Here is a 26,940-nt window from a genome sequence, read left to right as displayed (position 1 = left end):
GGCTGTAACAATGTCAGTTAAACTGTTATGGAATGTTGCCAGTGGGGGTTACTATAGCAACAGAATATTCAACTCAAATTAACTGCTGGTGCAATATTAGAATTTTTTAATCTGTTCAAAAATAAGATTTTGTGATGTCATTTTTTAATACTTATCTTCAGATAAACCAAAGACACTGATTATGGTTTGCAACAACAGCTTTGCAGAGCTGATAGCAGCATGCACAAAAGCTGAACAGTGAAGATTTCAGGCAATATTTAAGGATTAACAACAAACATGACAGTTTATGCACTTTAATTAGGGGACCAGGATAGAAAAAGAGACAAGAAAAAACTGAAACCTTGCTTTTAAGAGAGAGCAATTACTATAGACCCTAGCAGCTTAAATGATGTGTGGTACAGTGAGCCCAGTGCACTTACCCACAGTTCATTGTAGCCTATAATATGAGGTTCTTACCAACGATGTTTTGGATTTTTATTTTGAATCATGTATTTCTCTGAATTCATAATTTTTGCTTTGATGTTTGTGATAAAAGTAGTAGGATTTGATTTGATATTTCTGGAACTGTCGACATATTTTTGAGACATGAAAAAACAAGCAAATTTCTCACAAAGTCTTCTCCTCATCTGTGACAGATTTATTAGTTTGTCATCTGTTTTGTCTGTATGCGCTTCTTTCAGCATGTAATAAGATTCAGATTTGATGTTTGCTATTTATCAAACACCTGCTTGTTGTTTGTGACATGCTGCTGTTGTGGCTGGTTGGAAAATTCCCCATCAAAGTGAAATGTTTTCCCTCCTCCGTATACCATGTAGTTAGCGTATTGATATTACCATATTTAAATGTAAACACAGGAAATTAGTCATGTGTATATATTGTACATATACAGCACTTTACAAAGCTCCCATGAAGAGAGAGGCTGGAAAAGAATGGAGAGAGCATGAAAGAGGAAGGATAAGGCAGAGACATAAGGCGATGTAGAAGATGATATATGGAGGAGGAAGAACATTGGTTGTCCTCTAGCCCCAAATTCATTAGCACACATGACAGAACTGAATGATGTAGCTTGAACCCTGGTTGTCTGTAAACATTCAAAAACCTTTGCTGATTCTTTTGAGTAATGAAGCACAAGTGCATCAAGTTTGTTCTGAAACACTCATATCTATGTCGGTCTGTTTGTCACAAAGACAAATCGCCCTTTCTGAGATATAGAAATGTCTGAGGCTTGTGTTTGCAGCGGGCAGCAGCTCGACACGATGTGAACAGATGGGAGAGTGAGGGATGAGTGACTGGAGTCGCCCTTGATATTAAAGACAAAGTAAGAGCACCAAGAGAGAATGTCAATGTTTGAGCGTTGTGCTGTTTTAGAGGCATTTGTCAGAGGCGAGGAGGTGAACAGATGGATGCTTAAATGATGGAGGGACAGGGCATGTGGGGAGTGCAAGAGATGTTCGATGTTTGGATTAAAAGGGGAGATGTTGAAAACATGAGAAAACACAACCTTCCATCTGGTTGGAAAGAAGTTAAAGTCACAGTCAGACGCACAGCTGAACTATGTGCTGCAAAATGTACATTTGCTGTACATGTAATTATTAGTAATTACTAGTTATTATTATTAGTAGTTATTTTAGCCGATACCGAACCTTTAGTATATATACAGATTGTCCCCGATATGAGACATCTCTAAATAAATCAAAATACTCATACAGCAAAGCTTGTAGATGTGGGTGGAAGTGTGACTATCAACGCTATATAAAAGCTCATATTAGCACATGGCGCCAAATTGTTGGTGATTTTGAGTGGCCTTTAAACAGACTAACAGTCCCCAATATACTTACTCAGACATACACAGATGCTTAACTGCTGTACCCCAAACAACTGTCTTTGTTTGGTTTCACCATCTGTGCCATCTGTGAATGTTGACAGTTGGCCTCATCGAGGAGAGGCAGATAGATTGAGATAAAACTGGTTTGGTAAAACTGTGCACTCTGCTTTCACAGCAAAATAAATGATACCAGGGAGATGAAAAGAGAGAAAAGCAAAGTTTGTAAGAGAAACAAGATGAAAATGGGGGGGCTAGATGAATTGAATACCCTTAGGGAAAACATGAGAATGAAAGATGAGGACATGAGACGGTGGAAGGGGAGAAGAGAGATGGGGTGGATCTAAAAGCATTTTCACTTTTCCTCCTTTCATTCCCTCGCTCACCAAGTAGTAACTTACAGGAAGTGACAATAGGAACAGAGTTGAGGAATAAAGGGAGCGAGCCATAATGGAGGCCATTTGAGGCAGTTTATATTCTACTTCATCATTAAAAATGGACATGTTATTGATGAAGTGGCCTTTTCAGAACTGTAAACCTGAAATTTGACTCACAGCCAATGCAGTATGTACAACTGACATTGTTACAAGTTAGAAACTAGCACTGACTGTTTCTGTCACTGTGTCACTTACTGTGAGTTTATGATATTGGATATATTTTTGAGTCTGACTCCCCCTGCTGTTTTTTAATACTTCCACTAATGTGCTGTCCACAGTGAGCTCCGTTCACCTTTCAAAACTGAAATGACTACCAGTGAAGGGAACCTGATTCAAGATTCAAGAAGATTCAAGAACTTTATTTGTCACATGCACATATGTGTGCAGTGAAATGAAAAATGGAAATGCCCACAGAGACAGCACAGAACAAAAAACAACTACAAAATACAAAAGAAATTATAATATTTATGTTGTATTATACATCCATGGTTTATACTCACACTCTTGCAAACTATTCTAGGTCACACTAAGAGGAAAGGCTTTTGTAGAAGAGGTAAATGCGCAAAATCAAATTACAAGTTGGAAGCTTAGTGGTGGTGACGCTGAAGTCATGCGACCGCGGTGTAGTATGTTTATAGCCTAATGTTAGCTTTTTACTTCTGGCGATCACATTTATGCTTCAAAAATCATAAAAGTGATGTTCATTTGTGAAGATTATCTTGGTGAACAAGTGTCATAAACTTTTGTTTGCCACAGAGCTTATTTGTTGCAATCATCCAAAATCCAATGGAAAAATCCCATTAGCTTTTATGTCGAGGAAATACGTTATCCCTGCAACACTCTATTCATATAAGTAAGATGAGACCCCGCGGATCCAAGTGGGTACGCAGGCAGAGTGTCGCTTACCGTCTGAAAAGACCTTTAGGCACAGGTAAAATCACCTACTTGTGTGTCCTACTATGAAGAAGTCCTGAGAAGTGGCTTCTCTTGTCTTTGCTAAAGTACAGCAAAAACATGCATCAGCATTTACTTCCTAGATTACAGAGTAAAAGATGAGTGATGAGTTTTGACCAGAGAAGGTTAAGACAGACAATACTGAGGAAGAGAAAAATAATAAAGGGTGAGAGATAGCAGGAGAGGGGAAAAGGGATTCTCGGTCTACCCTATCTTTCTCATCCATAATATCTGGGGGAAACAAGATAATCACTCACGTCCTGTTTACATAATCATGCTTATTTATAATAATTGGCTCCCACTGTATCAGTTCTTTGAGTCCACGCTGCTCAGCTCTTGAAGATGCATCCCTTACTGGTTGTTTCTGTTCTCTTTTTCACTCATTTGTCTCTCTTGCACTGTGAAAGAAAATAATTTGCCTAACTTCTGCTCTCCCCTGTCACAGTGTGCAGCATGCTTAAAAAACAGACAAAGTCCTGCTCAGTTGCACCTTTTAAATAAGCTGCAGACTGGGTGATTTGGAGGGTAATGTATGTTCACCCCTCCAGAGGGCTGGGTCTTATTTCATGCACAGTTTAGGTCACTGTAGCAAGATTTTGACTCATTATTCATAAGTCTAACTGGATTCAGAATGGTTCAGTAAGTGAGCACACATACGCATTGGAGTGTATATGTGTGCTTGCATTTACAGTCCACACTTCTCAGTTGTCAGTTGACTAGAATTTTGCCATTATGTTTTGTCCACTTGAGGATTGTCAACCAAAATTCAGTCTTTTCTATCTTCTGTCGACCTTGAAAAGTGAATCCATGTTTTTCTTTCATCTCAGCTAGAATAATGTAACGCCTGCACTCAAGACTCAGAAAACCATTTCCACCTTCTGCTGATACATGTGCAGCTGCTCGGCTTTATCAAAATCCGACAGTCATGATTATACTACACCTATCCTTGCCTGTGATGCTTAGAATTGATTTCACTGATAACATTCAAAGCGTTAGGGGTAAGGTTACATTTTGGTTTTGTTAGAGCCTCTGGTCAGGCCTTGGTTGTTCCTAAAACGTACATCATTAGCGAGGAGAAACTTGTCTTTGCTGTCAGGGTCTTGCAGCTCTGAACTTCATACATACTTTTTGATTTCAGGCTCAAAAAATGAATTACATCTTTTAAGTTATTTCTCAAAATAACATTTATGCAAAGGCATTTTCCTAGAGTTTTTATGTTTGCTTGTCTCTTAAATTTTCTTTTTTATCATCTCTACTAGTAATTATTATTTTTACTGTACATATGTAGTAGATACTTATAATTATAGATATTAATTTCTAGAATATTGTTCTTTTCTTCTCTTTCTGCTGTTTTTCGTCATACTGTACGTAGGCCAAAAAATATTATAAAAATTACAAATAATATAAAAATTGTATACACACTGTGTTGATAAAAAACATGTTTTTTTCCCCAAGCAACCTGTTTCTTAATAGACAACATCCTTATATAACCTACACTGGTTTTAGATTACTTATTTAAATGTACACTAGAAATTGTATTCTAAAGATTTATGACAGCATAAACACATGAGCAAACACTATTTCACATATAGGTGGTTAAACAGAGTTTAAGGTGGTTTGGCCTCCATTTCATTCCAAGTTATAATGGAAAAGATAATTTCTTGTTCCTTCTGACTGCACTCGGTCATTTGTTATTTACCTGGGAAGATTATGGTTACTTCATTGTGCCTACTTCTGAAGAATAACTGTTTCTTATGAAAGGAATAAGAAGCATGTAAAGATCAATTATGGGTTTTGATTTCGGAGGATCTATGCCATCTGGCCATATGGATGAGTGATGCCTTGCGGAAATGAATGGGATGATCAGAATTACAACATTTAATCACAAATAGTGACAGTGATTGGCTTAATGTAGCAGAGAAATTATATATGAATGAAAAATTCATAAATGAGATTCTTTGTTAAAATTTGTGCCAGTATAATGAAACTCCAGTTCTTCTGTGGTCTTAAACCTGAAGGTGGAATTTCACATTTGATCAGTGTTTTTGTTGCTGGATGGGCCTCCACTTGTGTGGACAATAACATTGTTTTTTTTATTCCATTCCATTATGTTCATAATGCAACCACATGTTCTATCATAGATCAATTTAGACCACATACAGTGTGTGGAAGATCCACTGAGGCTATGTCCTTAACTCAGGTCAGCTTTGTAGTTGGTTGTGGAGGGAGATGTTTGGCATAATGTTTGGTTGGTTAAGTGAGATACACACAGTAGTTATAGATGGTGGGCTCTAGTTTGACGACAGTAAACTGACAAAATTGGGCGATACCCCCGTGTTCTGCCAGGCAGTAAAAAAAACTCTTTCTGAGTGAGGTGTGGTGGCCCTGATGCAACCCTGACGACTAATTTACATTAGCAAATATATTTTGTTATGCATAATTTAAGAATTGTTGACAGTGTTCATCTTTGACCAAAGCTTAAAAATCGGTGACAACCAACACACAAATATGACGATCTATAACGAATTTCATATGAATAATTATTCTAATGCATGAGTACAATATTAGTTAAAAAAGCCACTTTAGAAAGAAATAACTGCATATAAGTCAATTTCATTATTTTTGGGACAATATTGGTGTTTTCCCTCTGTTTGTCGTTCATGTAGCAGTATGCTCAGATAAATGTTGTTTAGTCTGGAGCTCACTTACTGTTGGATCAATGGTGGCAAAACTAATATAATATAATATAATATAATGTTATATTTTGCTGTGTCCCTTTGTCCCATACGTTTTATGGGTAATCCTGTGCTATAGGATTTCTATCATCCTTCACTTGTCCTCGCTTATTCGTTCCAGCTTCTCATTCTTTTAGAATAGTCTCCACCTCCTTCGCTCTCCTTGACAATTTTGCCCTCTCTTTCTGTTTGTACTGTATGTGTGTGTCTGTATATGTCTGTGTATGTGTGTAGACTGTAAATTCCATTTGTATGAGAGCAAGGCTTAAGTTGTCACAGACATCCTCTACAATGATTAGCCCCAATTCCACCATTCAGCTACAGGCTGTCACTTTCTGACTTTCCCTCAGTCTGTATTGTACTTTTTCCCCCTCTCAAACTAATGGGGTTGAGCAAGGGTTCCTCCCTCTTACCCTCTTTCCCTCCTCTGCCTCTCTCTCATTTTCAGTGTCTCTCTCTTGACTTCATCCTCTCAGACAGACTGTTAATTCAGTCTTGCCCCTTGTACCCCTGACACTGCTGAGAGGAGAGCATACAGGGGAGAAGGGGAAGTAGGCAATAATATAAATAATTAGAAAGCCAGGCAGATACAGTATCATCTGAAGGTGCACTATAAATCTGTCTGTTTTTGACAGATACTTCTCAAAGATTCTGCTAGGTCATTGCAGACATCATGATGTCGCTGTTGGTTGAAATTCAATTTTTCAGGAATTAAATTCGAACACATCAATGTCTGTTTACAGGTGTTGGGGAATACTACTGCATATGTGAAAAAAGTTTTATAAAGGCTTTTGTGGCTCCAGAGGGAGCTACACAAGTCTGACAAATTGCCTCAAGTGATGTTACTTGAGTCAATATCAGTTGGGGCTAAAATCTGGGGGTGTAGAGTTGGAAAAAAGTGAGATTACCATCTGTAGCTGGCTTCTCATCTCTGCTCAATGCTAGTGGCTCAAGGCTACATTAGCCGCTACTAGCATAACACACCTGAATCTCTAAATGAACTGTTGGTGGCCATGTTGCATTGTGGGTAATGTAGGCGCCAGGTTTTGGAATGGAAGATAAATGCGCGGAATAAAAAAAGACAATATCTCTGGTTCGGCTGCATTGATTTTGATCCTTTTTTTTAACTGTCCAGGACCACAATGCTAAAACAGTGGAGTACTCTTTTAAGAAAGAAAAGTCTTGTTTTCAAAATTTACCACCATGCAATTTTAAGTCACTGCAAATTATTTATAATGGTTTCATAAGCCCAGTAGGTCATGTATTTGGAGTATCAAAGAGTGTAAAATATGCTGGACTAAGCTCATGTTTCAACCTAAGATCTGCGACAAGAAGGGAAAACATGATGCTCAGGTCAACTGGAGTCTCAGTATGGAATAAAATCCCTAAGATTAAGATTTTACACATAAACCAAATGATCAGTTTATGAAATATGATACAGTATTATAGATTAAACTAACCAAAAGTATAAAAACAGTTAAAACAAGCTCCTGCTAGTTAGTACTAATACTGCTTACATGTTAATGCATCAATCCATGCAGTGTTTTGTGCAATAATGATTCAATAATACAATAATATAACAATGACAGGGGCCATTCTGCATAATGACTACATTTGATACTTTCAGTACAATTTGCTGACAATACTTCTATATTTTGAATGCAGGGCTTTTACTTGTAATGGAATATTTTCAAAGTATGATATCATCACTTTAGTAAGTAATTGCTGTGAATACTTCTTCCATCACTGGGTCCTACCAGTGAACAACATTATTAATTCCCAGAACTTTCACAATAATCACAGAGGACTTCATTAATGTGTCATTCTCCCAATTTGTATGAACTTTACTTAAGTATAGCAAATGCAGAACTAGGGAGAAGAATGTCCTGGAAATGTACTTTATATTCTTTGCACACACACACACACACACATTGCCTGTATTAATTTCATATGTATATTGTATCGGTACATGTGTGTATTTACTAACCCTGCACACTGTGAGCCTTTAATTTTATTTAGTGGTACACTGGTGTATTCATCAAAAAAATCTGTTTTTAAAGGTGCTATATGTGGAGGTGGGTATGGTTAGCTTTAAGCTGCAGAGGGAGAGGTGGGGGAGTTGCTCAGGTGAGCAGCATCAAGGAGAGATAATTGGCGCAGCTGAACCCAGTGAACTAATTATTCTCTCCTTAAATACAGTAGCATGCTGGACTGTGGGGAGAGGCGGTTGGAGAGCGGATGGAAGAAGAGCCAGAACAAAAGCAAGAACGACCAAAAATAAAGAACCTACACTGCAACACTGGTGTCAGCGTGGTATCTCAGGGCCAAGACGAACTCTCGGTAGCACGATTACGCTACAATTGGCGCCCAACGTAACTTGGCTCTGAGAGTGCTATGACGGATCCGCAGCAAATGCAGCCGGTGGCGATGCTGGCCCAGATGCTAGGTGAAATTGTGGCGATGCACCAGGAGCAGGCGGCGGTGAATAGACAACAGCTGGAAAGGATGCAGGACCAGGCGGATAAGCAGACCCAGCTGCTGGCAAGCCTGGTGTCCCAGCCGGGGGCCTCACTACCGCCATCCCCACCACTCGCCCTCTCCGGCATCACCCTCCACAAGATGTCGGCGGCGGATGACCCCCAGTCGTTCCTGGAAATGTTCGAGGCGACGGCAGTGGCATGTGGATGGCCGGCGACAGAGTGGTCTGTGCGGCTGCTGCCACTGCTGTCCGGGGAAGCGCAGACAGCGGCGCCGGACTCCCGGCGCGCGCGGAGCTTCCCGGACGTGAGGAGGGCCGTGCTAGATCGGCTGGGATTCTCCAGCGAAGATCACCGCCGCCGGTTCCGGAGCATGAGGCTGGGGCCCGCGGATCGCCCGTTCGTCTATGCACAGCAACTGAGAGAACTTTACAGATTATTGGGCATCAAGTCGATTCGAACCAGTGTATACCACCCTCAGACGGACGGGCTCGTTGAGCGTCTGAACAAAACTTTGAAGTCCATGATCCGTAAATTTGTGCACGAGGATGAGCGCAATTGGGATAGGTGGCTAGATCCTCTGTTGTTCGCAGTGCGGGAGGTGCCCCAGGCCTCCACGGGATTTTCTCCCTTTGAGCTGCTGTTTGGCAGAAACCCACGGGGGGTCCTGGACCTAGTTAGAGAAAACTGGGAGGAGGGTCCAAGCCCCAGTAAAAACGAAGTTCAGCACGTCCTGGACCTGAGAGCAAAACTCCACACGTTAGGGCAGTTGTCACGGGAGAATTTGCTCCAGGCTCAGGAGCGTCAACAACGCCTGTACAACAGAGGGGCTAGATTAAGACAATTCACGCCGGGAGATAAAGTGCTTGTATTACTCCCTTCGTCCAGCTCCAAATTACTCGCCAGGTGGCAAGGACCCTTTGTGGTCACACGGCGTGTGGGCGACGTGGACTATGAGGTGGTGTGGTCGGATAGGGGAGGGGCAACGCAGATCTATCACCTCAACCTCCTAAAAGCATGGAGAGAGGCGGAGCCTGTTGCTCTGGTGACGACGGTGGGTGAGAGAGATGAGTTCGGGCCTGAGGTTTCAAAATCGACCAGTGCCGCCTCGCTCCCTTTGAAAACCATCTCACACTGTCCCAGAGAACAGACGTTGCCGAGTTGCAAGGGCGTTTTGCCGACGTGTTCTCCCCCTTCGGTCGCACCAACTTCATAGAGCACCACATTGAGACTCACCGGGAGTGACGGTGCGTTCACGGCCCTACCGGTTGCCTGAGCACAAACGGAAAATGGTGCAGGAAGAATTAAAGGCCATGCTGAAGATGGGGGTAATAGAAGAGTCCAACAGTGCCTGGTGTAGCCCCATCGTTCTTGTAGGCAAGAAGGATGGGACCATACGGTTCTGTGTGGACTACCGCAAAGTAAATGAAGTGTCACGATTTGATGCCTATCCAATGCCTCGGGTCGACGAGCTCCTGGATCGGTTGGGCACCGCTCGTTTTTTCACGACGCTGGACTTGACCAAGGGCTACTGGCAGATTCCCTTGTCTCCAGAGTCTAAGGAAAAGACGGCTTTCTCTACTCCGTATGGGTTGTACCAATTTACCACACTTCCGTTCGGGTTGTTCGGGGCGCCGGCCACCTTCCAACGCCTCATGGACAGAGTACTGCGTCCGCACGCTGCATATGCAGCTGCCTACCTAGATGATGTTATCATCCACAGTGACAGCTGGGCGGAGCATGTGTGGCGGGTGGCTGCGGTGCTCGGGACATTGAGGCAGGCCGGTCTCACCGCCAACCCGAAGAAGTGTGCGGTTGGACGGAGGGAGGTACGGTATCTGGGGTACCACTTGGGCGGAGGGCAGGTGCGCCCCCAGGTAGACAAGACGGCTGCAATTGCCGCCTGCCCAAAGCCTAAGTCAAAAAAAAAGAGGTGAGGCGGTTCCTGGGGCTGGCGGCTATTACGGCGATTCATTCCCAACCGCCCAGAGCTGACCAGTCCTTTGACCGATCTCACCCGGAAAGGTGCCTCAGATCCGGTCCAGTGGACGGAGCAGTGCCAACTGGCGTTCGAGAGGGTAAAGCAAGCCCTCTGTGGGGAGCCTCTCCTCCACACACCTGACTTTTCTCTCCTTTTGTTCTGCAGACTGATGCGTCGAACAGGGAGTGGGGCGTTTTGTCCCAGCAGGTGCAGGGTGTTGACCGCCCGGTCGTATACATCAGCCGGAAGCTGTCAGAGCGGGAGGCCAGGTACAGTACAATCAGAAAAGAGTGCCTGGCCATCCGGTGGGCGGTCGAGGCCCTGCGGTATTACCTGCTTGGGCGCCCATTCACCCTCTGTTCGGACCATGCCCCCCTCCAGTGGCTCCACCGCATGAAGGATGCCAACGCCCGGATCACACGGTGGTATCTGGCCCTCCAGCCTTTTAAGTTCAAAGTGATCCATAGGCCGGGGGCGCAGATGGCCGTGGCCGACTTCCTCTCCCGTTCCCATGGGGGGGGGGAGTAGGTTGGGCCGGATGGCTCCCCGGCCTAAGTCGGGCGGTGGGGGTATGTGGAGGTGGGTATGGTTAGCTTTAAGCTGCAGAGGGAGAGGTGGGGGAGTTGCTCAGGTGAGCAGCATCAAGGAGAGATAATTGGCGCAGCTGAACCCAGTGAACTAATTATTCTCTCCTTAAATACAGTAGCATGCTGGACTGTGGGGAGAGGCGGTTGGAGAGCGGATGGAAGAAGAGCCAGAACAAAAGCAAGAACGACCAAAAATAAAGAACCTACACTGCAACACTGGTGTCAGCGTGGTATCTCAGGGCCAAGACGAACTCTCGGTAGCACGATTACGCTACACTATATAAATAAAGTTATCATTTATTATTATTACTTGCATTTGTGTACGCAGTGTATTTTTTTGGACAAAGCACGTGTATCCTTCATCCATTTGTGGAACTTGTCTGTGTACTCATTGTCTGGTGTAAGATCTTAAGCTCCCCTCAGGACTCAGTAAAGCGAGGCCATGTCCCATCCGTTCGCTCCACAGTCACCAGACCTCAATCCCACTGAACATCTGTGGTAACATTCGAAAAGGGAAGCAGAATAGGGCACAATGTCACCTACTTCCAAGGTGCATGCAGAAGGGAAAACCTTATACAGAACAACTTGATTGAGGCTTGTGGCCTTCATCAGGGTCATATGATGACCATATGATGATCCTGATGAAGATGAAGCTGGAGCCTGACAACTTTTGAAAAGGGAAAAGATGAAACATATTGCAGCATCACAAGGCAAGACACTTTCTGGAACACTGCTGAAGAGTGCTGCGATAATGTATATTCTTACATTCAGCAAAGAAAAAGACACATGTAGACTGATGCAGTAATAATAAACTGTGATTAAACAAAATGTGGACATAACACATAAGGTCATTTATGGGAAAATAATTAGATTGCATGTATTAATGAAACAGTGAAATGCTCTTTGATATCATTTGAGTAAAAATTAATACTTGTTTTTGATAAATGATAAAACAAAGTATTTTTTTGTAGATGACTTTTAGACTAATAGATGTAATAGATGCATGTAGAACATATAAAAAAAACCCTACCCGTAAACACACACGTGTTTATACGCACATATGCAAAGTGAGTACTTGCATTTGCGCACAAACCTGAACAGGATTGTGTTTGCTTACAAGCTGTGCTACATACACCAAGGCCACATACAACTCTAATGGAAAGTCCACACAGAGTAATATTAAAATTATTTCCTCACCTCTGGTTGTCTTTGATGATAGTCTTCTGAGTTGACGGTACAGTAACAGGGATTTATCCACAAGCAACTCCACTTTTAACCTCAGGTGATTTAATGTGTCTCTTCCCTTTGTTGGCTCCCTTTAATCTGTAAGTGGAGGTGAAGTCATTGAATAAATAGAAAGGGTATGAATACATTTTTATGTTATCTCCACCCATAAATTCCTTGAAAAAAACTGCCTCAGCAACTTGCCTTGGCCACAATGAATACTGTATAGGCAGCAGGTCATGCTGTGTATGCAAATAACCACCTGGTTTCCAAGTGAGATATGAAGGATGGTATTGAATTTGTACCTGGAAGCAGCATCTTCTCCTCTCTGCTCTTTGATGAGTCTCTGTGTAGGTTCCAAATTATAAAAAGAGAAGGAGGTGGAGACATGAGTAGAGTAAATGTCCTTCATGGTTTGTTATGTCACTTATATAAAATTGGTGGCAGACCTAACCAGTGAAAGAGGGTGTGTTGTGATGCAGGTTATTGTGCATATTTTCTCTAGTTTTAACTGGTAGTAAGAGATATGCATCATTGTAGGCGTGAACCTCAGAATCATGAAGACAGAGATGCAATAGAATACATTAGCACAGATGTGAACCAGAAGAAGGTTTCTGAGACTGTATGAATCTGGTTTGACCTCTTATTCAAAAAATTAGACTGGTGAAGTGAAGCTAAACTGTGTCTGTGTCTGTGGTCTGATCCACAAGTCACTTTGTGTTTTGTCCTATCTGAGGTACCAGGATGTAAATTTGTAAGGAAGATGTTTTGCTTGTTTTTTAAATTGCCTGAAGGCGAAAACACAAGTTTCAAGATTTTTCTCTCCCTTTGTTTTTCCATTTTTGCTCTAGATGGGAAATGCCTCCGAAACATTTCTGTTTGTGTCCAAATTATCGAAAGACAATGACTTCCTCATGGGAACTCTCTACGCCATTTGTGGTAAGTGATGGGATTTTTTCTCCCTAGGTTTACTGCCTTTATCTGTGTGAATGTGTGTTCAAATCCAACACCCCTAATATATCCTGTCTTTTAGGTGTGCTGTCGGTGCTGGGCAATGGGATCCTGCTGTTCGTAGCCTATAGAAAGAAGTCCTCCCTGAAGCCAGCAGAGTTCTTTGTGGTTAACCTTGCCATCAGTGACCTGGGCATGACCATAACCCTGTTCCCATTCGCTATCCCCTCAGCCTTCACTCACATGTGAGTGACCACTCAGGTTTCTAGCTCTCTTTCTCCTTTCACCCATTATGCCGCTGTCATCTTCACATTCGATATATTCCTGAGGGACAAGGAAAGAAGACAAATAGACTAATAAAGAGTGAAAGGTAGGAGTTTACATTACCATATACAGTATTTTAAACATACAACTGGCAACTTTTTAAGGCTGATAACTTTTAGGCTCAATATTAGTTGTTATTAGTTATTATCTAAATTTGACTGAAACTCACTATAAAGCACCGTAAAGCTGAGCGGATCTGTAAAATCATGGGATAATTCTCTGTAGCTTAATCACAGTGAGTGATCCCTTTCACATGGTCACATTTTTTTCACATAGTCATTTGACATTGTCATTGTTATTATAAAAATATCAATTATAGCCACTTTACTCTTGACAAGTGATTTGTGGACTGTTTTTACCCTGGGTTTCACCTCTCAGGCTTCATAAAGTGTGCCCCAGCTTGTTGGTGAAGGTTCTTGAGGCCTGCAACCATTCTCTCGGGGCTGAAAAAAGTGTTTCCGCCTCCTCTGTTACAGTAATAATGTTAATATTCTCCTAAAAAGCCAATACTGACTACTGACTGAACATCAATTAAAAAGGACAGCAAAGGACAGTGCTCTCTGTGTTACATAAGCCCTGCCCTCAGGAAGGAATCTGCCTGAGTATCTGTTAATATTAACTAACTACTAACTATTAACAGATACTCAGGCAGATTCCTTAAATTTCCAGTTTAAGAGAAATGACTTCTGGATGGGAGCCGAAACGTCTTGATTCTGAAAACAGTGTCCAGATGACTACGACTGAAACCTTTTCTACGTCAGTGACAAATGTTCTCTTCTGTTTCTCTCTTCATTCAGGTGGCTGTTTAATAAGACAACCTGTACTTTCTATGCCTTCTGTGGCGTTTTGTTTGGCCTGTGCAGTCTTTCCAACCTCACGGTGCTCTCCTGTGTCTGCTGGCTCAAGGTCTGCTGCCCAAACTATGGTAAGACAACCAGTCTTTATGTTTTAATTCATTATTCTATGTAAAAATACCATCATCAAAATAAAACAACATACTATTTTAAAACAGAGGGCTGTACTAAAAGTGTTTTTGATGTAAATTTATTGATATTAACAAGAAAGCCAGCTTCACCAATATTGATCAACTTGTTAAAAGATTCAATTCTTTCCCTCCTCTGAAGCCAAAAACCTTGAATCTGAAGAGGGAAATATTAATGTAGTGTAGCAACTCAAGGGCTTGTTACAAAGCAAAGTGGTCATGCTGTAATAATGTTAATGTTCAAGGCCATGTTTTAACCTCTTTAAACAGCAGGATATGTAAATAAGGATATGTTTACAAGGCATTTTAATATACTCTCTATCCTTTTTAATGTATTCCCCTGCAGGGTCTTACATTTGAAAAACTCACAAACCATCCAGTTATTGGAATTGCATGTTTCCTTGGCTGCATGTTTTGCCTACATTCATACTGTCAGTGTTTACCAATGAATTTCAATTTGTGTTGTTCTTTTTACAGACAGAGTAAAATTAGTTTAATCCAGTTGTATGCAGCTAGCTAGTGGGACATTTTTAAGGGTTGATTAATGTACAGAAGACATGCATGTTGATTATGTGAATGTGGTTGATACAGGTGCTTGCAACAGGAAACACTTTTCCTTACATGTTTACACAAAAAAAATGTATTCAAAGCCTGCATAGATAATGAAGCTTTTTGGTAACTGCCAAACAACACAGAAGAAGAATGACTTCAACAGTTTAGCTACAACAATTATAGTTTAGCTAGCTAGCTAACAGCTATTTATCAACTACCACAAGCACATGGATGAATCATATTTATAAACTACGAGTGAGACAAAAGTTGTATGGTTTTATATCTTCACGGGCTCTCACTCACACAATTATATTAGGGATTAAAACATCAGATCATAGACATGGGCAAAATGTTTGGTCTGTCAAAATAAACTATTTGGTATATTTGTAAGAAGCAAAAACCCACTGATAAACTCAGAAATAGCAAATGACCTGGTGGACCACAGAGACCACTACAGTGGATGACCGAACAATACATTTATTTGTGAAAATAAATTCCTTGTTTTTACTGTCAAACTGATCAGAACAATTCTCCTGGATATAGGCATCAAAATAAAGACAAATCGCGTCCCATATTGATTCAGTAAGGGATAGTACATTTTATTTTTCAATATGGGACGATCCCGTACTATACAGGACGGGTGGCACCCCTAAGCTGCTCCCTCACCCATACAGACCAGTTCTCTCTCACCCACACAGATCTTTCAGTGGTTTAACTGATCATGGATCAGGTAAAAGCTAAAACAGCTTGATGTGCCTTTTGTATGATCGTATGCATTTAACAGTGAATTTCAGTGCAACTTCAGCTGCCACTATCACATTCAACAGACCCTGTAGAGGCTTTCCACAGACTACTTATTGATGTAGTTAAACATTAGAGGAGTAAAGAGTCTTTGAGAGACAGATGCATTTACACCTTTTTGCTTGAAGTAAGTCTTCACTCTTATATGCAGCAAGGTAACTCAGAAGTCAGTGTTGTTGCCTTGCAGCAGGAAGGACCTGTGTTTGAAACACATTTCCATGGTTTCCATGTCCTCCTGTTTGTGTGGGTTTGCTCTGGATTTCATCCATATTCCAAAGATCTGCAAGTTAGGCGGCTTTGATAACATGCCCATAGACGGGACAGAAAAAAATAATACAGTAATGAAATCATGTTTTGTCACAATTAAAATCGAAGCTTGGTTATTGTAGGTGGAATGTTAATTAGTTGTATTTGCTAATAAACAGCAATAAAGAGGCCTGGCAACCAGCGCTGTGATATTGTCAAAGCAACACGAGGCATGTAACACAGCTCCAAAGAGGCCAAATCAAATGTGCCCAAAATGCAAAAACTGCACAATTATCTAGAGGAGTAGTCTCAAAAATCACAACAACTTATGTCAAATACAGACAAACAGCACTAGCAAAGAGGAACAGAGGTCACAAGCTGAAACTAACCAACAGGGATATGATAGACTGTACAATATATAAGAAGTTGTGTTTATGTTATCTAAACATTCATAACCACCATGTAGATATTAATGTTTTTGTAGACTTCATGGTGATTAGCATTCACATCCAGTGAAGATTTCAATGTTGTCATGCAAATGAATTCTGATGTTACACAAGGAGCTATGACATATCCATAAGATCAGAGTGGTTTATGCACTTTGAGAGAAGGGAAAGTAAGGTGAGTTTGTTTGTCTAATAAATTCTGTAACATTTACATGTGACTTACTGACTATTTTTGCTCATACTTGACGCATACTGTTTTGCTTATGGCCACATTGTAACTGTAGTAGAAGTCTGAGACACTTCTGTTATCAGGCAGTTTCACTTAACATTAACTCTCCAGTCTTTCGATGCTTGTGCATGTGAACTAATTTTACTATGCATTGGTATGACTGCAAACTGTTCAAGCAGCAAATTGCTAATGAGCATAATTAATCTTTCTGCCACTGCGGCAACTGACGATTTATTTACATGATTACCTGTATGTAAATATCTTTTCAGCATTGACAGTTGATTTAGGGTCCATATCCTTTATTTTAAATACACTGTTAGAAAATAAATTATTAAACCTTTGATTTCAAGCAGAAATTCCCATTAGCTGTATGCTTCTTTATTAATTTTTGCAGGAGGTTAAGACTCAGACTCATCAGTCACTCCTAATTTGCTCATTAAACCAGCATTACATTTTTTTTGTCTTTCTGTGAAAATAATTTGTCACAGCACCACTTAGCCATCATTTATAATTCATAACTCATAATTAATTTAGAAACATTACAATACACAATACATACAAATTGGCATCAGGTGACAGAAACTACATAATTTAATTCACTCAGAAACACTATCGTCATTAACTCTCTTCACATCCATGTTCTACAAATGGATGCACAGTTGTACGTTGCAGTACAGATTCTTCACTCCACCTTGCATCTTGGAGTGCAGAATTCAGGGATGTTCCCATTTATATGCTTCACACACTCGCCCATACACACCGCAGGGGTACACAGAACGGAGCCACTCTGACACATACTGTATCAATGGGATTTATAATGCCTGATACACAAGGTAAAAGATGCATGAACGAAGTATAATTATTATATATTATTTCCTATTATAATAGGAAAAGAGAACAGAGGAAGGGAAATTCGGTCAGGGAAGAAATCAGTACAACTAGTAACAGCAGCATGTAGCAGAAGGCATAAGAAATGTGTTGTTGGAATCCTGGAAGAGTTTTCAAACACACACAGTACAATCTCACAGCTGGAGATTGTATACATGTGGTGGATGGCGAACATCGCCATCGCTTAATTTGTCTACATCCAACTTCACAGGCCTTTCACCAGCTTGCAGCTTCTGAATAGAATTAGAAGTCTATTCCAGACTCCAGTAAGTTCAACGATTGCTGCTAATAGGCACAGTATAATTTAAGTCAAGGCCGTGTTTTTAAAGAGCTCCTCTTGTCTGTTTTCCAGAGGAACACAGTCTATAATGCAGAGTGTAAAACCCCAGAGACTACAAGCCTCACAAATAAAAATGTTTGAAATGCAAATGAGCATAAATAATTACGCCTTTATCAGACTTCCCAGCAAGGAACCTTGTACAAATGTACGCAGTTTACAGACACACTGTTAAACCATGATGTCCTCTTGTTTCTAAACTAACTTATACACTCTAGTAGGCAGTTCCACTAGTCGAACACACACATGCACATCCCAACATGATATGAGGTGCATAGTCAAAAAAAGTGCACACAAACCAAATAGATAACCATTTAAAAGTACAGTACAATAATGACAATTCAACATTGATCTTCTGGGTCACATGTTGAATATTACCTGATAAAGACTTAATGTTGAAAAGTCGTTATTGCACTTCGTGCAATAATTATAATAAATAGTCCTTGTGGGATCAACTATTTAGTGTACGGCACCTTTTACAGTAATAGGAAAGAGTAACAGTACAAGGAAAATAGCAGTATGGAGTTGAAATTACTCAATTCTTTTTTTTTTGTGGTCATCATCATTTACATATCTGTTGTTAATTGGTTAAACAGTTTGCTCCAGACAAGTGACTATTTCCCAAGACAATTAACACTTGTTTACTTTTCTGTCGTGCCTGAAAAAGCTAAATGTTATTAAATGCTAAATAACGTTTATTATTTATGTTAAATAAATATTATTGTTGTGCAGCCCTGTGTTGTAGAATGACGAATAAATGTACCTTTAACCTTATGTCTAGGTAATAGATGGTTACAAAGAGAAATAACAAATAAATGAATTTAGAAAACTAGGATAAATTAACATTTGGTGTTTTACAGCAAAAGCTGAATCATATTTGTTAAATGTAAAACCTTGAACATGCACAAACACAAGCAAAAAGAAAACAGCAACAAGAAAACAGCAACAAGAAAACCAGAGGTGTGATGCGTAATGCAGCGTTGGCGTCTAGTGTGTGTGCCGTTTTGCCGGCTCTCCCATTTACACAGAAGTTGATTCAGCTCTGTTACTACCTCAGCTGCTAGCTTAACGGCGGAACAACAATGCCCCCCCATTCCGTGTTCGTACATTTTATAGAGTGACGGCGAGGCAGAGTAACAACACAACATTCTCGCCTTGAACAGGCTGTATAAAAGGGGCTCGTGATAACATTTATGGGCTGCTGACACAAGATTCAGTTTTCATGTGTGTTATTATGGAGAGGTTATCACATTAAATTCACCACGGGTTACTGTATCAGCTGTCAAAGGATAATAAATTCTGGTTTAATTGGATTTGATATATGTTTGAATTTTGTGACTCACTAAAATCAGAACTGAAATGTGAAATAGCTTCTACGCTGCTGTGAAAAGGGGAAAAATCCTGAAGGAACTGACTATGTAAAAAGATTATTTAGAGCATGGAGACAAGTTTACACAAATTTCTTCAAAGAATTGATGAGACAGCAAAGATTTCTATTCCAAGTTAATAAACTGCATTGCCATTTTAAACAGTTCTCCCAGGATTTATCCATGTGGTTGAGTCTGAGTAGTAGAACTACAAAATGAGAGGAGAAAAACAAGAACTACTTGAATATACCAGACTGACTTCCTTGCTGATGAGCAGTCTTAAGTTTAAGTGTAGTGCATGGGTCAATGAAAGTTGTGTCTGTACAGGTAATAATGCTTCTCTATGCACACTTACACATGTTTATACTAAACATGTGCATGTATAAAAAACGTTCTAAACCTAACCAACACGTGACTTACGCCACTTACGTCAAGTGACTTTCTACTGCCTAACCAAGTAGTTTCTGAAGGCGTCTACTACTGACACTAAAGGGTACCATGTGCATCTGTATACAACGTATACAGATACTGTATTTGACGGCCTGGGAATGAGACCGAGTTGGCTATACAAGATTAATAAGAAAACATACATAAAGCCGTCATCCTTAAGATTTCAGTCCTGGTTGATTTTTCACTTCTGCGGTCACCATGGTAAGTGTGATTTAATGCTACAACAAACACTCATTGAGAAGCTACTTTCTCAGAAATACAACAGAAGATCAGCTGGTGTATCTGTTTACAGTGCAGCCAAACAAACTCAAGTTTTTTAAATAAAGAAATCAGTCAAAAATAATTTAGACTGGGATCTGATTTCTTCACCTCAAAACAGCAGGCCTTTATGAGGATTTGGAGGTGTGCAGCTTGTCAACTACAGTTCTTTATCTAACAGATCACTGTGGCTGCTCCTTCTTGTTACATTACTGCAAAAATAAGACACAATCTTCTGACAGAAAAGTGCAGAAAATGACGGTTGCCTTGCATACCTTTTGGATGAACAATCATGGTTAGCACTAACCGCGGTGACAAATACATTGCGTTTCTTGTGGCTACTTTACAATAAATAACCCCTTGTTTCGCCAATTGAACACTTTTAATGTGAAGCAATAGCAGCAGATTGTTCTGTGTGCATTAGCAGTAACTTAATACATCTCTGAAATAGTGTAAAGTGAGCGAACAGTAATTAGTAAGTTATCAATGATGCCGTCAAATCACATTTCTGTAACATCTGTTGGGCTAACACAGGCTATCTACATACAAGCAATGGCTCGTTACTTAGGAAATCTAATATATATAATATACACAGCTTAGCAAAAATTTGATGTTTTACTATACACCCCAAAACATAATTTTTTATCAGTACTCATCCCCTGTTGCCTGGAACTTCATGTCTCTATTGTCTCAGGAAAAATAACGACTGGAGTTGTAGAAAGGCACCGTTACTTAATAAACAATGAGGTCTTTGTGTGCACAGTGCTCAGACTGTGGAGAGTACAGGGAAATGGTTGTGTATCAGAATCAGAATCAGAAATACTTTATTGATCCCCGAGGGGAAACTCTTTTGTTACAGCAGCTCACTATCACGTCAGTGCACACAGGAATGGAGGTACTAAGCAAAAAAAATATAATACAGGTCAGAAAATAAATTAAGTACCAAGTGGGTATAAGTATAAAATTAAAATAAGTGTGTACAAAGTGGGTTTACTGGTTGACAATAATAATAATAATAATAATAATAATAGTGAACTGTTAAGTATAGCTTATTAAGATTATAAATGTAGCTTCTGTAGCATCTCAAATGTTTTTTTTCCACATACTTGGCCTCTAAGTAAACATGCTGAGCTGCCACTGTCCATACACACTGAATAATGTTTATGTTTGGGTCCCTGGCATTATGAACACTGCTAACTCACATGTGCATTCCCGTGGGCCATGTGATCTCTTATCTGAACATGTTTGAGGTCACATCAAAATAAGCATTGGCTGGAACACAGGATAAATTTTATTTATCCGTGTTGTCTGTAGAACAGCAATTCATTCTGTCAAACTTACCTATCCATTCTAGGGAAATTTCCTTTCAAGTTGTTCATCACTTTCTGGACGATATCATCCCACTTCCTCCTTCTGTCCTCCTCTTTCTCCTCCTCACTCATTGCCTGTTATCAGCATCAGGTAACCAGAATTAATATGCTTCAGTAGCATATTGTAGCAATGCTGTTGTTTCTGTATGCTTCCTTTATGTCCTCATCTGTCAGTAATCACTCCCCCAACTCTCCCTCCTCTGCCTCTGTCTCTACCCTGTTATGCTCTTTCTCAGGTAACAAGTTCTCCTACTGCCACGCCTGCATGCTGGTTGCTGGGGTCTGGTGCTACGCTGGAGTTTTTGCTGTAGGTCCCCTGTCAGGCTGGGGAAAGTACGGGGCAGAGCCTTACGGTACAGCGTGCTGCATCAACTGGCATGCTCCCAGCGTAAGCTCTGCAGCTATGAGCTACATCATCTGCCTATTCTTATTCTGCTACATTGTGCCCTGCACTGTCATTTTTCTGTCCTACACATTTATCCTGCTGACCGTCCAGAGCTCCCGCCAGGCTGTGCAGCAGCATGTGTCCCCACAGAACAAGATCGCCAATGCACATGGACTTATCGTTAAGGTAAATGCATTAGTGATGGGCAAAGCAGTTCTTTTCAGTGTACCGAATCATTAATTTTCAATTCAATTAAATTTTATTTATATAGCACCAATTCATAACTGAAGTTATCTCATTGCACTTGTCCTATAGAGCAGGTCTAGACCGTACTCTTTATAATATTATTAACAGAGACAATTCCCACCATGTGCAAGCACTTGGCGACAGTGGCAAGGAAAAACTACCTTGTAAGAGGCTGAAATGTCGAGCACTCGAGCAGAACCAGACTCAGGGTGGGCAGCCATCTGCCACTGCTGATTGGGTCGAGAGAGAGAGAGAGAGAGAGAGAGAGAGAGAGAGAGAGAGAGAGAGATTATTATCATTATTATTATGTATTATATTTCACACATCCTTTGGTAATGTTAATGTCTGTTTCGCATGCCAATAAAGCCCCACTGAATTGAAGTGAATTGAGAGAGAGAGAGAAAGAGAGAGAGAGAAAACAGGAGGTAACAGAGCATACAGTAGCACAATGCAAATTCAACATTCAATAATATTTGTAGTAGGGGTAGTCCAGAACAGAAGGTGCCTTGCAATCATAGATCCTTTTCCTAGTTCTTGTCAGTACATGTGCCGCAGCATTCTGGATCAACTGGAGAATCTTAAGGGACTTATTCAGGCAGCCTGATAATAAGGAATTGCAATAATAATAATAATAATAATAATAATAATAATAATAATAATAATTGCAACAGTTTTGATTCAGGATGTTCTTGATTTTTGCATTGTTGTGTTGGTGGAAAAAGGCAGATTGATCATATCTAGTAAAGAAGTGCTAACTAAGGGTAAAACTTCTTTAGGCAGCCTAGTTGGGATGGGCTCTAAGAGACAGGTTAATAGCTTAGATGAAGAAATCATTAAAGTTAGTTTAAGAAGGTTGATAGGAGAAATGTCTGAAGTGTTGGCGGAGAGAGTTCCAGAGGGAGGGAGCAGCAATCAGTGAGGTAGGAGGGGGCTAGATTGTGGAGGGCTTTGTTGGTGATGAGGATAATTTTGAACTGGAATCTTTGTTGAGTGGGGAGCCAGTGGAGGTCTTGAAGGACTGGGGTGATGTGATCTCTGGTTCAGAAGTGGGTGAGCAGACGATCAGCTGAGTTTTGGATGTATTGTGGACGTGACGTACAGAATGCAGTTGCAGTAATCGTGAGGTGGTGAAGGCGTGGATGACTGTTTCAGCAGCTGAGAAGGAGAGGGAGCGATGTTTTGAAGATGAAAAAAGGCAGTTTTTGTAATGTAATTATCGCAGCGTTAGAAGGAGAAAGTCTGATCAAAGATGATACCAAAGTTACGGATGTGTGTGGAAGCAGGAACAGTGGAGCCGTCGATGCAAAGTGAAAAGTCATAGCAGGATTTGATGAGGGATTTTGGGCCGATGATGAGGATTTCAGATTTGTCTCAATTGAGTTTGCGAAAGCTTGCATCCAGGATTTTTATCATGCAAGGCTGTTTGTGAGGGTGGAGTGAGTGGCAGCAGTAATGGATTTGTCAGAGATGTAGAGCTGGGTGTCTTTGGCATAACAGTAGAAATGGAGGCCATGGAGGCGTATGATGTGACCAAGGGGAAGCATGTAGAGGTCAAGTAAGATGAGGATGTTGAGAGAGTGGGCATCAGAGGAGAGGAAGAGGTCATTGGTGACTTTGATTAGGGCGGTTTCTGTGCTGGTTCGTAGAGTTGGTTGGAGTCCAGGTGGGTTTTAAGTTAGGATTCCAGTATTCTAGATAGAAAAGGAAGATTGGAGATGGGTCTGTAATTGTTGGGTTTGTCAAGGTCAAGTCCTGGCTTTTTGAGGATAGGCATAACTGAGGCGAGTTTGAGGGTAGGTGGGACAGAGCCAGTAGACAGAGAGGAGTTAATTACAGAGAGGATGAGCGAACAGACAGCAGGGAGACAAGCTTTGACTAATGTGGAGGGGATAAGGGCCACGGCGCAGGTGGGAGTCTTCATGCCAGACAGTTATTTGTTGAGTTCAGAAGGGGAAGAAGTTCAGGGGAATTGGGAGATTGACTTGAATCACTCACTCAGTGACTGTATCCCTGCGAACGAATGACTTGAATCACTCACTCAGTTAGTCAGTGTATCCCTGCATGTTCATTGCTTGCAACTTACTGAGAGCTCAACTGAACTGACGGATCATTTCAGGACTTGATTAATTTCAGTTCGTTCACCCAAAAGATTTATTCTTTTGAAAGAAACGTTTGTGAACGATAAAACACTAAAATGCACAAGTTCACTTTCCAAGATACTATATAGGTCTGAGTAAATGCGTGTTTACATGACAAATGTATTTTGTATGTTGATGTGTCTCTTTTCAGCTTTCTGTGGCAGTTTGTATCGGTTTCCTGACAGCATGGAGTCCATATGCCATTGTGTCCATGTGGGCAGCATTTGGTAACCCAGAAGCTGTACCTCCCATGGCTTTTGCTATGGCAGCTATCTTTGCCAAGTCCTCCACCATTTACAACCCTATTGTCTATCTGGTCTTCAAGCCCAACTTCCGCAAGTCCCTGTGTCGGGATGTGGCCCAGTGCAGAAGGACACTCTGTGGATGTCTGTGTCAGCACAGCTCCGCACAGAAGAGAATTTGCAGGCAATCCCATCACAAAGAAGAGTGCAACTCCACAAGGTTATCAAATGGGCTACCGGAGAACCACAGGACCTGCAGACACTGTCCTCACCCTGAAACAGTCACTGGTACCAGACAAAGCTTTACAGACTACAGCCCTCGTCAGACTGCCAGGATACTTCAAGGATCACATCATAGTGAGGTGGCTGTCAGTCAGCTCTCCAATGAGTTGCAGAGCGACTTCCTCTAGAGACACAAAAACAGCCACACAGTGAGAAGGTGAAGAAAAAAACAGACGAGAAAAAGACAGCAAGAATGAAGGTTGAAAGACACTAATTGCAAGTTGGGGAAAAGGGGAAACATAATTAAAAACAAAAAGATAAAGATTGATTGAAGGACAAAAATGTATAACTCTGAAGGTCAAGAATTTGGCTCATGCCTCAAATATGTGATACTGCCAAAAAACACATGACCACAAAATTAGAAGCCAATACAGGAGGATAAGCAAGACAAACAGCCAACATGCAACCACAGATGTGTACAGCAATATTTCATCAGGTTAAATTAACACATTAACAACTAGCAACTATAACTTTGACTGATGAACAATAATAATAAACAAGACTGAGAATCGATGGAGTCACGATGCAAATCATTTCAAGCTGGATTTAGAGGGAGGAGCTGATATTGAAATGTTCTACTCCCTAATCTACCTTTTATGTATTTATTAAGAGTACTTGATGATGTATTTGATTTGATAGGTATTTATTAATGCATGCCTAAAACTGAAGGACCACAGGGTGGCTTGTTTTTATCTAACAAGAAAATAGTTTTCTCTCCTCATTGCTGAGAATACATGAAAGCCCCAATTAATTTAACTACAATGTGTGAGCTTCTACATTTGTCTAGTTTAACTTGGCCTACTAGGTTATGTTATGTTATGTTATGTTATATATCTTACAATTTCCCCATGGGCTGTCGTATTGATGATATATACATATATACATATACATACAGTGCATCTGGAAAGTATTCACAGCGCTTCACTTTGTCCACATTTTGTTATGTTACAGCCTTATTCCAGAATGAATTAAATTCATTATTTTCCTCAAAATTCTACAAACAATACCCCATAATGACAATGTGACAGAAGTTTGTTTGAAATCTTTGCAAATTTCTTAAAAATAAAAAATGAAAAAAATCACATGTACATAAGTATTCCCAGCCTTTGCTATGACACTCAAAATTGAGCTCAGGTGCATCCTGTTTCCACTGATCATACTTGATATGTTTCTACAGCTTTATTGGAGTCCTCCTGTGGTAAATTCAGTTGAACATGATTTGGAAAGGCACATACCTGTCTATACAAGGTCCCACAGTTAACAGTGCATGTCAGAGCACAAACCAAGCCATGAAGTCCAAGGAATTGTCTGTAGACCTCCGAGGCAAAGATCTGGGGAAGAGTACAGAAAAATTTCTACAGCATTGAAGGTCCCAATGAGCACAGTGGCCTCCATCATCCTTAAATGGAAGAGGCTTGAACACAAGAGAGAGAGAACACAAGAGACTTCCTTGATGAAAACCTGCTCCAGAGCGCTCTGGACTTCAGACTGGGGCGAAGGTTCATCTTCCAACAGGACCACAACCCTTAGGCACACAGCCAAGATAACAAAGGAGTGGTTACGGGACAACTCTGTGAATGTCCTCGAGTGGCCCAGCTAGAGCCCAGACTTGAACCCGATTGAACATCTCTGGAGAGATCTGAAAATGGCTGTGTACCGACGCTCCCCATCCAACCTGATGGAGCTTGAAAGGTCCTGCAAAGAAGAATGGGAGAAACTGCCCAAAAATAGGTGTGCCAAAAATAGGTAGCATCATACGCAAAAAGACTTGAGGCTCCTTGACTTGACTTGAGAATTGGTGCCAAAGGTGCTTCAACAAAGTATTAAGCAAAGGCTGTGAGTACTTATGTACATGTGATTTTTTTCATTTTTTATTTTTAATAAATTTGCAAATGGCTATGCTTTAAATTTATTTATAAGGGAGCTGGCTCCTATAGACATGGTGGACAAGGATTATGAGAAGGAGAAGGAGTTGTGTTCACATATCGGCATCTTTTATTTCCAGGAGACTAATCAGGTGCAATCAGGTAGTTATCTCATCTTAAAAAATTAGCTCCAGAGCATTGGAAAGTTGAAGATTGTTCTGTGTTGTTGTTTTTTTTTTTTTACAATTTCGGACTTATTTTCATAGTTTTGGTTATGATTTCTATTGGTTCAGAATCGGAATGTGTGTTATATGTGTTATAACAATGTGCTCACCAAAGTAATTGTTGAGATCTGGATTTCAGC

At 40.7% G+C, this 26,940-nt stretch overlaps 1 protein-coding gene across 2 annotated transcripts in view; it reads left to right on the top strand.

The window, feature by feature from the left end:
• Positions 1-25,702, top strand: part of opn7b (opsin 7, group member b) — a 51,355-nt gene extending 25,653 nt beyond the window's left edge. The window contains exons 3-8 of one of the 2 annotated variants that reach the window (XM_044212218.1): positions 8,148-8,288; positions 13,069-13,156; positions 13,251-13,413; positions 14,290-14,417; positions 21,655-21,989; positions 24,339-25,702. In XM_044212218.1, the coding sequence (XP_044068153.1) occupies positions 8,187-8,288; positions 13,069-13,156; positions 13,251-13,413; positions 14,290-14,417; positions 21,655-21,989; positions 24,339-24,839 (1,317 nt within the window). In that variant the 5' untranslated portion in view covers positions 8,148-8,186 and the 3' untranslated portion in view covers positions 24,840-25,702. The remainder of the gene's footprint in view (positions 1-8,147; positions 8,289-13,068; positions 13,157-13,250; positions 13,414-14,289; positions 14,418-21,654; positions 21,990-24,338) is intronic. The other variant, XM_044212219.1, reaches the window with a different exon arrangement.
• Positions 25,703-26,940: the final 1,238 nt, after the last annotated feature.

The sequence above is a fragment of the Siniperca chuatsi genome, linkage group LG10 (assembly GCF_020085105.1).
Source record: "Siniperca chuatsi isolate FFG_IHB_CAS linkage group LG10, ASM2008510v1, whole genome shotgun sequence".
In the NCBI taxonomy this organism is placed as follows: Eukaryota; Metazoa; Chordata; class Actinopteri; order Centrarchiformes; family Sinipercidae; genus Siniperca; species Siniperca chuatsi.
The sequence above is the reverse complement of the archived record's forward strand: the minus strand, read 5'-3'. Positions and strand labels throughout refer to the sequence as shown.